This window comes from Schistocerca piceifrons, chromosome 1 (genome assembly GCF_021461385.2).
Source record: "Schistocerca piceifrons isolate TAMUIC-IGC-003096 chromosome 1, iqSchPice1.1, whole genome shotgun sequence".
In the NCBI taxonomy this organism is placed as follows: Eukaryota; Metazoa; Arthropoda; class Insecta; order Orthoptera; family Acrididae; genus Schistocerca; species Schistocerca piceifrons.
The window spans coordinates 42687068-42702483 of NC_060138.1; the positions used below are offsets into that span (position 1 = coordinate 42687068).

Here is a 15416-nt window from a genome sequence, read left to right on the forward strand (position 1 = left end):
CGCTCGACAAAGAAGTTACGCAACGTGTCCTTCAGTTGGCAAATCCGACTCTAGATGAAGTCCTATCCATCGCTCAGTCTTTTGAAATTTCTCACGCCGCTGGAGCGCAAATAGAGGCATGGGGTGACGTCGGGGAAATACAACCTTTGTGCAATCTTGACGAAGCATGTGGCATGTCCCTGCCGGCCAACGTGGCCGCAGTACGATCCCAAGTGCAGCATCAGCCTAACTGTAAACAAACCTCTAAGAAACTGCAGCAAAACCCACGGCAATTTCCTTCATGTCCGCAGTGTTTTACAATACATTCACGTGAGGATTGTCCACAATGTTGGGCCGTGTGTCACAAACGCAAAAAAAAAAAAAAGCGGGGTCATGTGTCATTCATTTGCAAATCATACCGCATACGTGATGTTCATGAACATGGTGCCAATTCTGATTCTGTGTTGTCTGTCAATTGTACTTCTTCTCTTTCAGGGAAGTTATTCCTCACTGTGCAAATACTTTGTCGAGATGTTCGCATGCAGGTGGATACTGGTTCTGCTGCCACTATCATCAATTCTCAGACGTATCTTCAGTTGGGTTCTACAATCCTGTCACCTGTCACTACGCAATTTACGGACTTACAATAAACAGAAGATTTCTCTCTTGGGACAATTTGATGCTGAGGTATCTTACAAATCTGTCGTTCACACTGTTCCCATATTTGTGGTCGACCATAGTAATGCGGAGAATCTTTTTGGTTTCGATGCCTTTCGCGTTTTTGGGTTCTCCATAGATGACTCTGTCAATATCGTCTCTGATGTTATTCCTTATGCTCAATTGGATTCCTTGTCGAAGTCATTTTTGTCCCGTTTTTCTCCCGGGTTACGCCGTGCAAACGACTTTGAAGCTCATATCACGCTCAAACCCACTGCTCGGCCGAAGTTTTTTCGGGCTCGGCCCATTCCTGTGGCCCTTCGTGATCAGGTCATATGGGAGCTGGATGGTCTCACTGCTTCAGGGGTCTTTCTTCCTGTCACTTCCAGTGAGTGGTCCTCTCCTGTCGTTGTTGCTGCTACGCCAAATGGTGATATTCGTCTCTGTGGCGATTTCAAAGCCACTGTAAATGCTCAATGCTTCATCGACACTTACCCTATGCCTCGACCTGAAGAATTGTTCACTAAACTTGCTGGAGGCCAGTATTTTTCTAAACTTGACCTGTCAGAAGCTTATCATCAACTTCCTCTCGACGCTGCTTCCCAGCAGTTTCTGGTCCTTAACACGCCTTTCAGCCTCTAACAATGCCAACAATTGCCATTCGGGGTTGCCAGTGCCCCTGCTCTCTTTCAGTGATTCTTGGAACAATTATTGCTCACTGTCCCTGGGTGTACAAATCACATGGACATTTTTGTCACTGGCTCCACCACCACTGAAGAACATCTTCAGAATCCCCGCACACTTTTTCATGTCTTACAGACTGCCGGTCTTAAGTGTAACCTTCATAAATCAAAATTTTTTCAGGCATCTATCATGTACTTGGGGTTTCAACTCTCTCGGGATGGTATTCGTCCGCTTCAGCAAACTGTCGCTGCGATCAATGCCCTTCCTCGCCCTACATCTGTTAAGGAACTGCAGGCCTTCTTGGGGAAAATAGCATATTATCACAGGTTTTTACCGTCTGCTGCTACGGTGGCTCAGCCGTTGCATCGCCTGTTGCATAAAAACGTGCCGTTTCACTGGCCGCGTCATGTGATGGGGTTTTACAGAAATTGAAGAGTATGCTGAAACAGGCCCCATGCCAGGCTATTTATCGACCTGGCCAACAACTTGTTCTTGCCACGGACACCTCTCAATACGGGGTTTCTGCAGTCCTTGCGCACTGTGTTTCTGATGGTTCTGAACAACCCATTGCTTATGCCTCCAAAACGCTCACGGATGCCCAACAAAAGTATTCTCAAATTGAAAAAGAAGCTTTGGCCATTATTTATGATCTTCATAAGTTTGGTGTTTTTCTCTATGGATCCAAATTTCATCTTGTTACAGATCACAAACTACTTGTTTCCTTGTTTCATCCATCCACGTCACTTCCCGACAAGGCTGCACACCGCCTCCAGCATTGGGCTCTTTACTTGTCTCGTTTCAATTATAGATTCATTTCCGGCCAACGGCTCAACATGTGAATGCTGATGCACTGTCTCACCTTTCCATGGGTCCTGATCTGGCATTCGATAGGGATGAACTTTTATGTTTCCACCTGGACGTTGCCGAGCAGCGGGTTGTGGACGGGTTCCCCATCACCGGGGACCGGCTGGCAGCTGCTATGGGTTCTGACCCTACCCTCTCCCAGGTTTTACGCTATATTCAGAAGGGTTGGCCAGATCGTCCATCCGCTAAGACTTCTGATCCGTTGCGGAACTACTATGCTTTACATTACTGCCTCATGGCTAGGGATGGTGTTATCCTCCTTTTCACTGAAAATGCTTCGCCGTGTGTTGTGGTACCTGTGTCTTTGCGTGCTTTGGTCTTGGGCCTCCTTCACCAAGGGCACTGGGGTGTCTCTCGCACCAAATCTCTGGCGCGCCGTCATGTGTACTGGCCCGGGATCGACTCCGAAATCGCGGACATGGTCACTACCTGTGGCCCTTGTGCGTCACATGCCACCGCCCCGAAGTCATCTTTGTCACCGTGGCCTTTACCTGAGAAGCCCTGGGAGCATATTGATGCTGACTTTATGGGACCTATTTTAGGTACTTATTGGCTTCTCGTTATTGACGCCTACTCTAACTTTCCTTTCATTGTCCGTTGCATGTTGCCTACCACCACGGCAACCACTAATGCTCTAGCTCGCATTTTATCTTTGGAAGGCCTACCCTCTACTCTTGTTACTGATAATGGTCCGCAATTTGCCTCTTCCGATTTTGCGCATTTTTGTGCCCGTCACGGCGTCATGCATGTCATGGCCCCTCCGTTCCATCCACAGTCAAATGGTGAGGCTGAACGACTGGTCCGCACACTTAAGGCTCAGATGAGGAAACTCCTGACTTCTTCTGCTGCTGATGATGTGCTTCTCCAATTTCTGGCTTCTTACCGTTTCACCCCCATGGGCGACCACAGCCCGGCTGAGCTCTTACATGGCTGACAGCCCCGCACGCTACTTCATCTTCTGCGGCCTTCCACCTCACGGCCGCGGGTGCCTTCGCTAGGCAGGTTCACTGCCGGCGACCTTGTACGGGTACGGGGATATGGAGGTGGCCAAAATGGAGTCCTGGCTGCATCTTACGACATCGTGGCCGACACCTGTATGAAATCTAGACGGACACGGGTGTTACAGTGCGTCATTCGGACCAGCTGCGGCCTCGTGTGCAGGCAACGCCTGTTCTGGATGCCGCTACACCACCTTTGGCTCTACCTGATCGGCTCTACCTGATGCTCGGGATCCTGGAATATCTCATTACTTACAACACAGTCCTCTCACCATCATATCAGTGCCAGCACAAGAACTGACGCCAACAGGAGACGTGCCCATGCAGGAACCAGATGACCATCATCTGTCAGAGCAACTCTACTCGCCTCCTTCTCCTACGGACGCGGACACATCGTCCATGTATCCTGTTATAACAACCAGACTTGCCGCAATGGGCAGATTGGTGCACGGGGCCCCAGCAGATTCGACCCCCACGTCTCCTGTCATCTCGACCCATTATCATTGGGGACACTTCCGTCCGTACGGGAAGCCTCCTCCTCGAGACTTTACGGCCAGTCAAACAACAGCTATGGACGTTAGCAATCTACAGGCCAGCTCCATCAAGACCTGTGCAAAAACTTCAAAGGGGGGAAAAGCGTTGTGACTCTCCGATCTTTCAAAGTGCCGCTACGCGCGTCCTCTACATGCAGCCTGTCTGCCAGCCATGCAGCAGCAGCGCCACCTAAGCGGCCAGCCAGCCAGCGGCCGCTAGACTTGGACTCAGTTATGATTTGACTGTTAAAAGTGACACACGTCTTACCCTGTTTACTTGCTCTCTGAATTTCATGTACTGCATCGTCCTCGAAATATATTTGTTCAGCTTGAAGTTATAACACTCTCTCAGTTCTCCAATTCCATAAATTCATTTTCTACCTCTCTATGGACCAAAAATATCCCATTTTTGTATCAGTGGTTTGTTATGGGAGAAATAATCAAGGTTCCAGTCATCGTAAGGTAATACCATAGGTATGTACACACAATGTTAAGCAGCAAATTTCCTGCTTGGGAATCATCTGCAGCGAGCAAATGTATTTTTAATGATAATGAGTTTTGTTTAATTAGTCAACTGCATGAATTTCACTTAAATTATTAGTTTTATTAACTTTGTTCTTGGCATAAAATACTTGGATATAATTTACAACTCTTATCAAATTTTGATTGTTTAATGTATTAAGAACTTATGAAACATCTTCACTTCTATCTATTTTGCATTTACAAGATAACTGAATTTCTAGTTGTCATCTGAACCATTTACTTAACATACTTCCTGTTATTGAAACTTCTCTCTCAGTTCTCCAATTCCATAAGTTCATTTTCTACCTCTCTATGGACTTAAAAATAGCCCATTTTTATATGAGTGGTTTCTTATGGGAGAAATAATCAAGGTTCCAGTTACCAGAAGGCTCTAGCATGAAGTAAAATGAAAGAGTATTATTTCAGTGCTATTTTATAAAACGCCATGTAAAATGTCATACAACAGGCAAACCTCTTATACCACCCACTTGATGATATTGTAAACTCACTGATGCCACTACTTACAGTAGAACATTCAACTAGCTTTCTCTGGCAAAAGAGCAGTAAATGGAGACTAAGATAACAGAGGTGTGTGATGGAAAGGACAATTTATCGAACAGATTAGGATCAAGCAGCAGGTTTTCCACAGTAGAAGCACATACAGAAGCAGTCAGTATATATCTCATCCTCTGATACAGTTGTCCACTGTTTAATGATATAATGAGTAGGCCAGTATTTAATTTTTCATGAAATCACACATACAGCAATGCTGTTAAACAGTTTTATGCGATTTCCATGTAATGATGCTCATTAGATAACAAATCTTCAGTTTCAATGGAATATATAAAAGACTGTTCGATGTAGCATGTTCAAGTGCCTAAAATGCTAATTCACAGTTTTGTTAATGTTTTTAAAGTTGATACGTCAGAATAATGGGACAATTAGGGAAACAAGTGGAGTTATCATCTTCATAAACTCGAACTGTGCATTATCTTCATCTGTGTCACAGACATCAAAACTGAAATATTTATGAAAAGGAAGAAAAAAGGTTCCTGTCATTGAAATATGCCAATGACAAAGACAGAAGTGGTTTGTAAACAACAACTATGCATTGTCATGTTAGAACAGATGGTTATGACAACTTCTTACAATGTATAATATTCCAGTTTTGTGATTGTACCTATTTAGGAATTACTTCTATCATCAATGTCAACAGAAAATATTCCGAAACTGAGCACATGTATGAGAAATTAAGGATATATCTGCTGTCAAATCCATGAAATTGGGGCAGAATTTTAATGAGATTACTAAATAATTTATGAGTACAGGTAACAACTCACCAAACAGTAGAGGTATTGGGTGGTCGACGGGCACATAAACAAGACTGGAAGCACCTTTTTAGCACTAAAGTGCATGCATGTGGACACACAAACATACCCCTGCTCCCCACAAACACCTGTATGGCTACACTGTACCAGCTGAATTGAGTGTATTTGTCAGCACTATGTAACCAAGCAAGTGTGTGTGTGTGTGTGTGTGTGTGTGTGTGTGTGTGTGTGTGTGTGTGTGTGTGTGTGTGTGTGTGTGAGGGGGGGGGGGGCGGCTACAGCTCAAAAAAGGATTTACCTCAGAACTAGCAAAGTATTCGGTCTTGTTTATGTCTCTGTCAATAACTCAATGCTTTTACGACTCAGTGACTTGATATCTTCACTCCTAAACTACTTACATTCTACCTGGACTCTGCATTACTATATGCTGACATTAATCAATTTATTCAATTTAAGTCTGCAAGACAAATGTCTTAGGATAAAATAAAGAGTATTTAATGCTCATAATAAATACTGAAAAAAGCCATTAAAACCAGTATGTGGGAGAGAGTTAAGTTTGTGCCAACATCTGTGAAGATGAGGATTCTGGGGAAGTATAAGTGAACACAGCCGAGTTTCAGTCTGAGACAATCCAAGGTGGCTCCCATAGTTAATGATTTGGTGCTCAAAGCACACATGTGATAGCTACCAAGCATTTAAATGGCCTTGCCACTCTACAGGTAACACTTAATATAGACATTAATATCTAGACCAAAAAGTTACTTTTAGGTAACTGGTCAAGTATTCAGGAGATTTCATGTGATTATTTGAGGGGAGCGAACAGTAACTCAGTCCCAAGGCACAATGTCAGCTACCTTCGGACAGTTGGAGGCTATCAGAAGTTTATGCCACAAAATTATCTCTGTATTTTATAAATCAACCTCTGTCATTAGGGAATATTTGAAATTAGTATTTCTAACCTTTGCCTGTGATTGTTAATTTGTATTTTTAACCTCTGTGTGTGATCATTAACAACTTGAACATAATAATTAATTAAATGTTTTGACTCATTCCACACCCACTTGCTTTCACACTATGATGTATGTTTGGAACATGTAGAGCAACAAATAAATAAATATGACTTATCAAAATGTGCCTATGTTGAAGTAATCACTGTGTTAACAGTAACTGAGGACATATAAGTGGAGTATCATTTTAGACTACATGGCTGCATCAACCAAAATATGTATGCAGTAATTATTAAACACACCACAGTCTTCTATATCTTCTGAGGTCCACATTTGGCGCAAATGAGTGAAATGTTTGTGAACAATATGCCAACACACTAAGCACATGTGTATGTCTTTTAGAAATACTACTTTTTGACTCTGCAGTCCTGGATCCAGAGAGAGTTTAAATTTTGCAGTCTTTTGTATGAGAGGAGTAGTGAAACAGAATTACAAAATGTGCTTCAAATGGAAAATTTGGGCAAAAAGCAATGACATTTCACAGTTGATGGCAAATGAAATGAATTAACTAAACAGAATTTTGCATAATTCAAAAAATTGTTAGTTAATTGCATTCATACAATGTCATAAAAGATGAAGTTACAAAGCTGGTCTTAATAAGTTCAAAGCAATGCTTCTACATGTAAGTGTAACATAAGATGTCAAATGATAGTTAAATAAAACACTCCCACAAAATTTATATGGCAGAGAGATGACGTTCCTTCTTTCTATGGGAACAATTATATCCGCTCTATAATGAGCAATTCTCACATAAAATGAGGCTATTGCTTATTTTAGGACATCACATCAAGCAGCTTAGTGGTGTTTCATAGCTAGAGCTTATTTTCATGAGAGCACCTCATTTTGGCCATCTGAATAATCAAGTTTCCAATTATGTGGTCAAACATCTCACCCAGTGTTCACTAATACTTATTGTCCTGCATCTTAGTTCAGTATTTGGAAATGGTGTTATACAGGGAGGTTCAAAAGAATTACTCCATGTTCAATGTCATCAAAAATTCAGTTTTATAGCTACCCATTAATCTGAGATCATGTCTGAAGACAATTTAAAAATACTGAATAGAGGAGCTGGACAAAATAATTTTACACTACTATAAACGTTACAAATCTGTAATGCATTATCTGACTTAACTGTAATTTATTAGCACTGTTCTTTGTTCTCCCCTTGTACTTTGATATCTCTGGAAGTGAACCCCGAGATTTTTCAGCATGATTGATTAATGGTGTGCTTTCAGTTACACAGCCAAGTTGTTGGTTCCATTTTGTGCACTACATTTGGAAAACCAATTCAGCTGTCTTCTTCAGGTGCTGAGAGCCATGTTCTTACACATACCTGTTGCCTGGATCCCAACCAGACTATGTAGTATTGTTGGTGTCATACCACCACATATGACTGAGTTTGACTCCCGTGCCTGCTACGTTCTTCGATGCTCATTTGCTTTTCAGAGCTGGAAACAACTGGGAGAATGTAAGCTTCACAGAATAACATTGCAAGCTCTGGAAAACAAATGAGCATCAAAGGATTTAGTGGACACCAAGAGTTGAACTCTGCTATAAATAGTGGCACAACAGCAACAATATTTCACAATCCGCTGGGAGTCCAGGTGGCAAGTACACATAATCACACAACTTGTAGCACCTGAATATGATGGTTGGGTTGATGTAGAACCTAAATTATCTGATCTTTTATTAACCAACTCCTTGAATTATCTGACCATGTGTTCAACCATCCATCTGCTCCAAAAAGTGTGGCACCATTGTCGATTGATGTTGCTCCTGTCCTAACAGGTGTCCATCCGAATAACACTCCTCACGCATGCTCAATTGACAGACTCTTGTCACACCAAACTGTTCGCTTTACTGTACTCTTTAATCTGCTGCTTTATTTGTAAGCTTTTCAAGTTTATTGCTGTATTCCTTTTAATTTTAAGGTTACTGTGTAGTTTTATACAGTTTTAAAGTTGTGATTCAGTAGTGTAAGGATTCTGAAACACTAAAAATTGTTACAAGTCAGAAAAGGAAACGTTGTGTGCATAATCAAAGAGAAACTAAGAGTTCTGCAGAGACCTGACAAAGGTGAGTCAGTTACTAAATGAGCATGTGAAATGCTTGTTAGAGTGACACTCATTAAAGACTGCAAAAACAATGAAAAAGATCTTTAAGCTTTTGGGTTAACTGTAGATGGTGAGAACATTTTAAAACCTAGACTAGCACTGACAAAACCAAAACTTGAGCTCTTGAATGATGCAGTGTGGGTTTGGTGTTGCCAGGAAAGACTTCCAGGGACCACCCTTTCAGGCCCTATCATAGAAGCTATTCAATTGAACCAAAAACTTGGGGTGGCATGTCTGAAGACAACAGATTGCAAGTAAGTGAAGGTTGGCTTCACTGGTGGAAACATCATCACGGCCTTAGGAAAGTTGCTCTTTCTGATAAAAGCTTTCTGCTGATGAAGATGAAGGTAGAGAGCATGTCACAAAATTTGAAACACTAGTCTCAGAAAATAATCTGGTAACTGATCAATTATACAAACATTGTTGAGAGTGTGCTAAACTATAAAACGCTCCCTCAAAAACCCTTGTCTCAAAGAATGAAACAGTCACAGGCATGAAACAAACAAAGGATAGGATCACCATTGCAACATGCAGCAATGCAAATGGTGAGTATATGTTGCTGTTGTTTGTAAATGACAAATCTAAGAAACCAAGAGCCTTTAAAAACACAAACACACTGGCAGTTTACATTTATTACAAACCTCAAAAAGTGCTTGGAAGAATGGTAATTTGTTTAAAGAATGGTTTTTGTTGCATTTGTTCCAGCTGTTAAAATCAAAAAATGTACAATTCCATGCAGTTTTATTGCTGGACAATGCCCCAAGCCACGCCTCTGAGTCTGAACTTCAAGTAGGTGATATAAAAGCTATATTTCTGCCCCCAAAATTTACTTCATTAATCCAGACAATGGACCAGTGTGTTATGAAGTGGTTAAAACAACATTACAGGAGGAAATACATCAGCGATTTGTTAGAGAAGACAGAAGAGCATTGTGATCTTTTAGAAGCAATGAAAGGCCTCAACATAAAAGATGCAATATGTACAGTTGGTCAAGCTTGGGAAGTACCTAAGAAAACCACTCTACAAAAACCATGGAAGAAAGTTTGTCCTAGCCTAAATAAAGACCTGGAACTTCCAGAATCTAATGAGTCAATTGCTGTAGCTTCAGTCACTGATTTGCAAACTCTTCATAATTATGTCCAAATTGCTGAAGTAAAGGAATGGCTAGCAGAAGGTGACATTGCTGCTGTCACCAATGAAGAACCTTAAGACCAGTAGAGAAGTAATCTTGTTTTACAACAGAATGTGTTGAGCATGAGAAGTCATATGATGAAGAAAAGGAAGAATACGAAAAGATCAGCCATTCTACAGCAAAGGATGCATTCAAGACTGCCCTCAAATATCTGGAACAGCAGTCAACCACTACAGCTATGGACATACTGTGTGCAAAGAAGTGGCATGATAGAGCTGTGTCAAGTTTTACGAAATTGAAACAAAAAAACACTCCACATTTTTTAAAATAGATTTTCAGTGTCCAAAATTAAGCTCTGTAAATGACTTGTTTCATTTTTCTCTGATTATCAGACCTTTTTGGCATTCTGACCTCTGCCTGATCTGGGAAGTCAGGGTTAATCGAGGTTTTGGCTGTGTGCCCGAAATTGCACCATTAATTATCAATAGAAGTGTCTTGGCTTGATAACATATTTGTGATGATCACCAACCATGTCAAACCTTACAGTGTTTAAGTGAGGATAAATTTTAATGAGCTAATAGCTCCATGGTAGGGTTAGAGAGAGAGAGAGAGACTGTCAAGAGCACTAAAGAGTTAGTGAAAATCTTCACTTGCAAAAAATAGTAGTGGAAGGGAAACTATATCAACTGATAGACATCAAATGCCATTAAAATGATATGTGGCTCCTAATGAGAAGACAAGTGCTGAGCTTAACATACAAACAGAGATGACGAAGTCCACAAAAACAGTATGATGTGGACGATATATGTAAAACACTGATGATAGTACTGTTACTTCCAAACCTTGTACAAATTAAGTGAACTCAAAGAAGAGCCTTGAGCAGTGAAAGAGTGCAATGCTTAACTTTTAATCAATGGAAACACGTAGTATGGTCTGCAAAGTCTGCTGGTCCACTATTCATAACTGCAGGATAGGGCCACAGTTTGAGAATAGCAAGGGTGGTGTACAACCCAGACTACTTGCATCTTTGATACACAGTGGAGGGAGGTCCTGTAACAGTTAGGGTGGCCCTAACATGATTACAGTAAAATCAACAGTTATCAGTTACCTATAGAATGAACTTAAGTAGCCATGTGCACTACATGTCACAGGAATTGTTCCCAACAGGGGACTGCATAATCTGAGATGATAATGCAAACATGCGTATAGCTGGAAATGTCTACAATTAGTTTATCTAGTAAGAGGATGAAACAAGAAATGAAAAATTCAACAGTACTGAATCACGGTGGTTTGTACGTGAAAAACCCATTAAGGGTAGATTATCCACTTTCTGCATCTCTAAAGGAACTAGAACAGTTTCTTTGTGGGAAACTACACAGGATTTATAACCATAAATCCCCAGTATTCAGCACGCCAAATGTAGGGCTACACCATTGCAGATGTGTATTTAGATTATTTTTATGTGTATTTATATTATTTTGTATAACTGCTATAACTTTCTTGAGAAATATTTCTAGTGAATAATTCTTGAGACTCTTCTCAGTGACAATAAATTAGTATTTCCTTTTGCTCTAATGAACTGTTTCTTTAAAAAAATCTGTTTATCAAATTTATGCAGAGATGATCTTCTACATATTCCATGAATTTTCTGTTTTTCATTTTTTAAGAGAGAGACAGAGAGAGAGAGAGAGAGAGAGAGAGAGAGAGAGAGATGCACATCAAAATAAATTAATGTGTGGGAGGTCAGAAATGATAGCAGAAACAGTGGGCAGATCTGTGGGAGTAAAAAGGTGACAATAACAGAATACTTAAGAAAGAGACAGGTCACGTAGGTGATCTACACCACACACACGCTGTAGAATTTTTTGTCTGACTGTTTATGCCTTGTACTTTATCTTACCTTTTTATACCCTGGATGCTTTTTTTCTGACTCTGTAACCAGCTTTTGTTGTATAATTTATGGATCTACTTTCAGTTTCTCTCACATATCTCTGACTTGTGAAACTTCTTTCTGCTGTTTCTTAATTATCAAGTTACAAAATATAATCTGTTCATAGCATTTTAATGTTGGGTGTTTTCTTCTCTCATGCTATTGTCTATCCCTAGAATCAGTTTGCTGATTAATCTTAATACCCAATTCTTTGAATGTACTTTTTCCTCGTGTTTATCAAATGAAGGGACTCCATTTCTATCAGTGTCCCCTCTATCCCCAATTAAGTAAACTTTTTTTTTTTTTTTGGTGGGCATCAATCATGATCATTTTGTGATGTGTACAATATGCATTCTGAAGAACACTGTTTTCTGCATCTGCCATACATCGGCAATAAGTAGTTGCGGAAATGGTGAAACTATTTTGCTTCTAGCATTGGTCTTAGTAGTCATTTGAATGATGCTAATTAGGTAGGACTTATAGCACTTGCAGACTTGGGTGATGCTTGTCAGATTCATATATACACTTTCTTCCTTTTTCATATTATAATACAGTTGCAACTTTTTTATGTAAGGGTACTCAACATTGTCAGTTATGCAAGAAAACTTGATATTAATAACATAAAATGCACTTATAACTTAGGTAACTGTGGTGCATAATTTACGAACCAAATAATTACTTCAATATGTAAAATATAGAAATAAGTCATACCCGCGACAATATATCAAAAATGTCTCCAGCTATGGATAATTCCTGGACACCCACGCCATCGAGTGAGAACTTAATTATATGAAGCAGTATAAATCCGAGACCCAAAAACTCCAGCAGGAGACTGACAGTGAACAGTCTGGTGACAGGATGACTCTGTCTAACTGCTGCATACAACTGCAGTGGTACAAGCACCATATAGCAGAGAAAGAATGCTAGATACAGCTCCACTGTTCCCTGAAAAAAGAAGACACCTCAAATTAAAACAAAAAGTTAAATAATGCAGAAAGAGGTTCAGTTCCATTCATCTTAAAAGATCACAACAATTTTTTACACTGACCTGTGTTTTCATTATTTCAATTGTTTTACAAGGAAAATGCAAGTGAGAAAACTAATAAATTATGAAACAGAATTGGTGACAAGTATTTACCTTCTAGAGGTGAAATATTTAGTAATGCTGATAGGCACATATAAAAATAAAAGTAAAACCAACAATGTTATCCTAGTTTTTGAAAGTATTAGTTTATTCCTCACCAAACAGAGAGGTATGGGTTGGGAAATGTTAAAAATGAAGGGCAGGTCACTTGGACCAAGGATGCAACTATTAGTTCCAAAAACTAGGACAGGGGGTGGGGAGGGGAGAAAGGGAGAGGGGGAGAGAGGGAGAGGGGGGGAGAGAGAGGGGGGGAGGGAGGGAGGGGGAGGGAGGGAGGGAGAGAGAGAGAGAGGGAGAGAGGGGGGGAGAGAGAGAGAGAGAGAGAGAGAGAGAGAGAGAGAGAGAAGAGAGGGAGAGAGGGGGGAGGAGGGGGAGAGAGAGAGAGAGAGAGAGAGAGAGAGAGAGAGAGAGAGAGAGAGGGCAGGAGGGGAGGTGAGAGGGGGGGGGCAACGGAGGAAAATGATGCACCATAAAGGAATTATCTGAATGGGATGCAAATTGGGAGATGTGATGTACATGTACAGACAAACAAAAATTGTATAATTTATTCAAGAGAAAGAATTTTGCAAACTGAGCAAGTGAGTAACACACTGATCCACCTCTGGCCCTTACAAAAGCAGTTATTTGGCTTGGCAGCAATTAATAGAGTTGTTGGATGCCCTCCTAAAGGATACTATGCCAAATTCTGTCCAACTGGCATATTAGATTATCAAAAACCCGTGATGGTTGGCCAGTCCTGCCCATAATGCTTCAAACATTCTCAATTGGGGAGAGATTCGGTAACCTTGCTGGCCAAGGTTGGATTTGGCAAGCATGAAGACAAGCAGTGGAAACTCTCGCCGAATTGTAAGCTGAGGACGGCTTACCATGAATGGCAATAAAATGAGGTGTAGAATATCAACATATCACTGTGCTGTAAGGGTGCTGCAAATGACAACCACTTGCAGACATGCACAATGAAAAGACTTTCATTGTGACAGTCTTCTCACTGTGCTCATCTGCTACTCATCTTTACAGTGAGTAGCAATCTGTCCTAATCCTTATATTGTTGTTATTACAACCTGGAGTTACCATCAACAGACAATTCACTACTTGTGAGCTGCAACACATTTTTCACTTGATGTCTTAATCTGATGGTAAATGACAGCATCATCTGTAAACAGTCTATGAGGATTGCTCAGATTTTATCCTAAATCACTTGTATAAAGAACAGCAGAGGCCTATAACACTTTCTTTGGAATGCCAGATAGCACTTCAGTTTTACTAGATCACTTTCCATCAGTTATTAAAAACTATGACCTCTCTGGCAGGTAACTGACTACAACTCACTTGTAAGGATCAGTGTCAAAAGAATTTTAGAAATCTAGAAAATGGAATCAACTTGTGACCTGTCAATAGTACTCAATACTTTGTGTGAATTAAGAGCCAGTTGTATTTCACAGGAATGATATTTTCTGAATCTGAGCTGATTATGTGTCATAAGATAGTTTTCTACGAGGCATTTCATAATGTTCAAACACAGTACATGTCCCAAAATCCTACTAGAAATCGATGTCAATGATATAGGTTCCTTCTGTTTCCTTTCTTGTATATTGCCGTGACTTGTGCAGCTTACCAGACTTTAGGTACAGATCTTACATCGAGCAAGCAGTTGTATATGACTGTTAAAAATTAGGCTATTTCATCAGCATATTACGAAAGAAACCTAACTGGTATACTGCCAGGATGGTAAGACTCGTCTTAAATTGATTAATGTTGCTTTGACTCTCTCTTAGAAATGCGTCAAGCAAACTTTTATCTGATGTTCTGAGCAGATAAATTTTACATTTATGTTTGGTGGATTTGGATAATATGGTACGCAGTCTCGCTGCAATGACCTTGTGGTCACTGGTGCTATTTATTTGCTCAGGATTCTTCGTCACTAAGAGGTCTAATATGTTACTGCAACCACTGATACTTTTGTGTGGACTCCTGAACTAATTGCACAAAATAATTTTTGGAGAATGCATTTCTACATCAATGATTACAATGTGTAAGCAATCTTGTGGTGTGTAGTGGAGAGTACATCTAGTATCACTAGCTGTTTCCCCCTTCCTGTTCCATTTCCAAATGGCATTTTGGAACGACAACTGTCGGTAAATCTCTGTATTAGACCTAATTTCTCAGGACATCTTATCGTGGTAATTTTGCAAGATGCATGTGGGAGAAAGCGAAACATAGATTGCCTCTTCCCAGAATGTACTCTTCAGGATTTCAATACTATACCTTTCTGTGAAACACAATCCTTTCTTCTACCATTTTCCACTGGACATTGTTGAGCATCTGTGGAATGTTCTTGCAGCAACCAAACAATCATTCAACAATTAGTTGTCTATCAGTTCTGTTAATTCATCCTGGTAAGAGTCCCAGACTAACGAACAAGACTCAAACAATGATCGAACCCAAGTGTTTTGTAAGCCATCACTTTTGTGAATGAATTATATCTCCTCAAGATTCATCGTACGAATCTCCAACTCGCATCTGC

General features: G+C 40.4%; 1 protein-coding gene across 1 annotated transcript in view; it reads right to left on the reverse strand.

The window, feature by feature from the left end:
* LOC124780636 (integral membrane protein GPR180) overlaps positions 1–15416 on the reverse strand; it is a 63112-nt gene that overhangs the window by 21265 nt on the left and 26431 nt on the right. The window contains exon 3 of the mRNA XM_047253795.1: positions 12460–12693. Within this exon, the coding sequence (XP_047109751.1) occupies positions 12460–12693 (234 nt within the window). The remainder of the gene's footprint in view (positions 1–12459; positions 12694–15416) is intronic.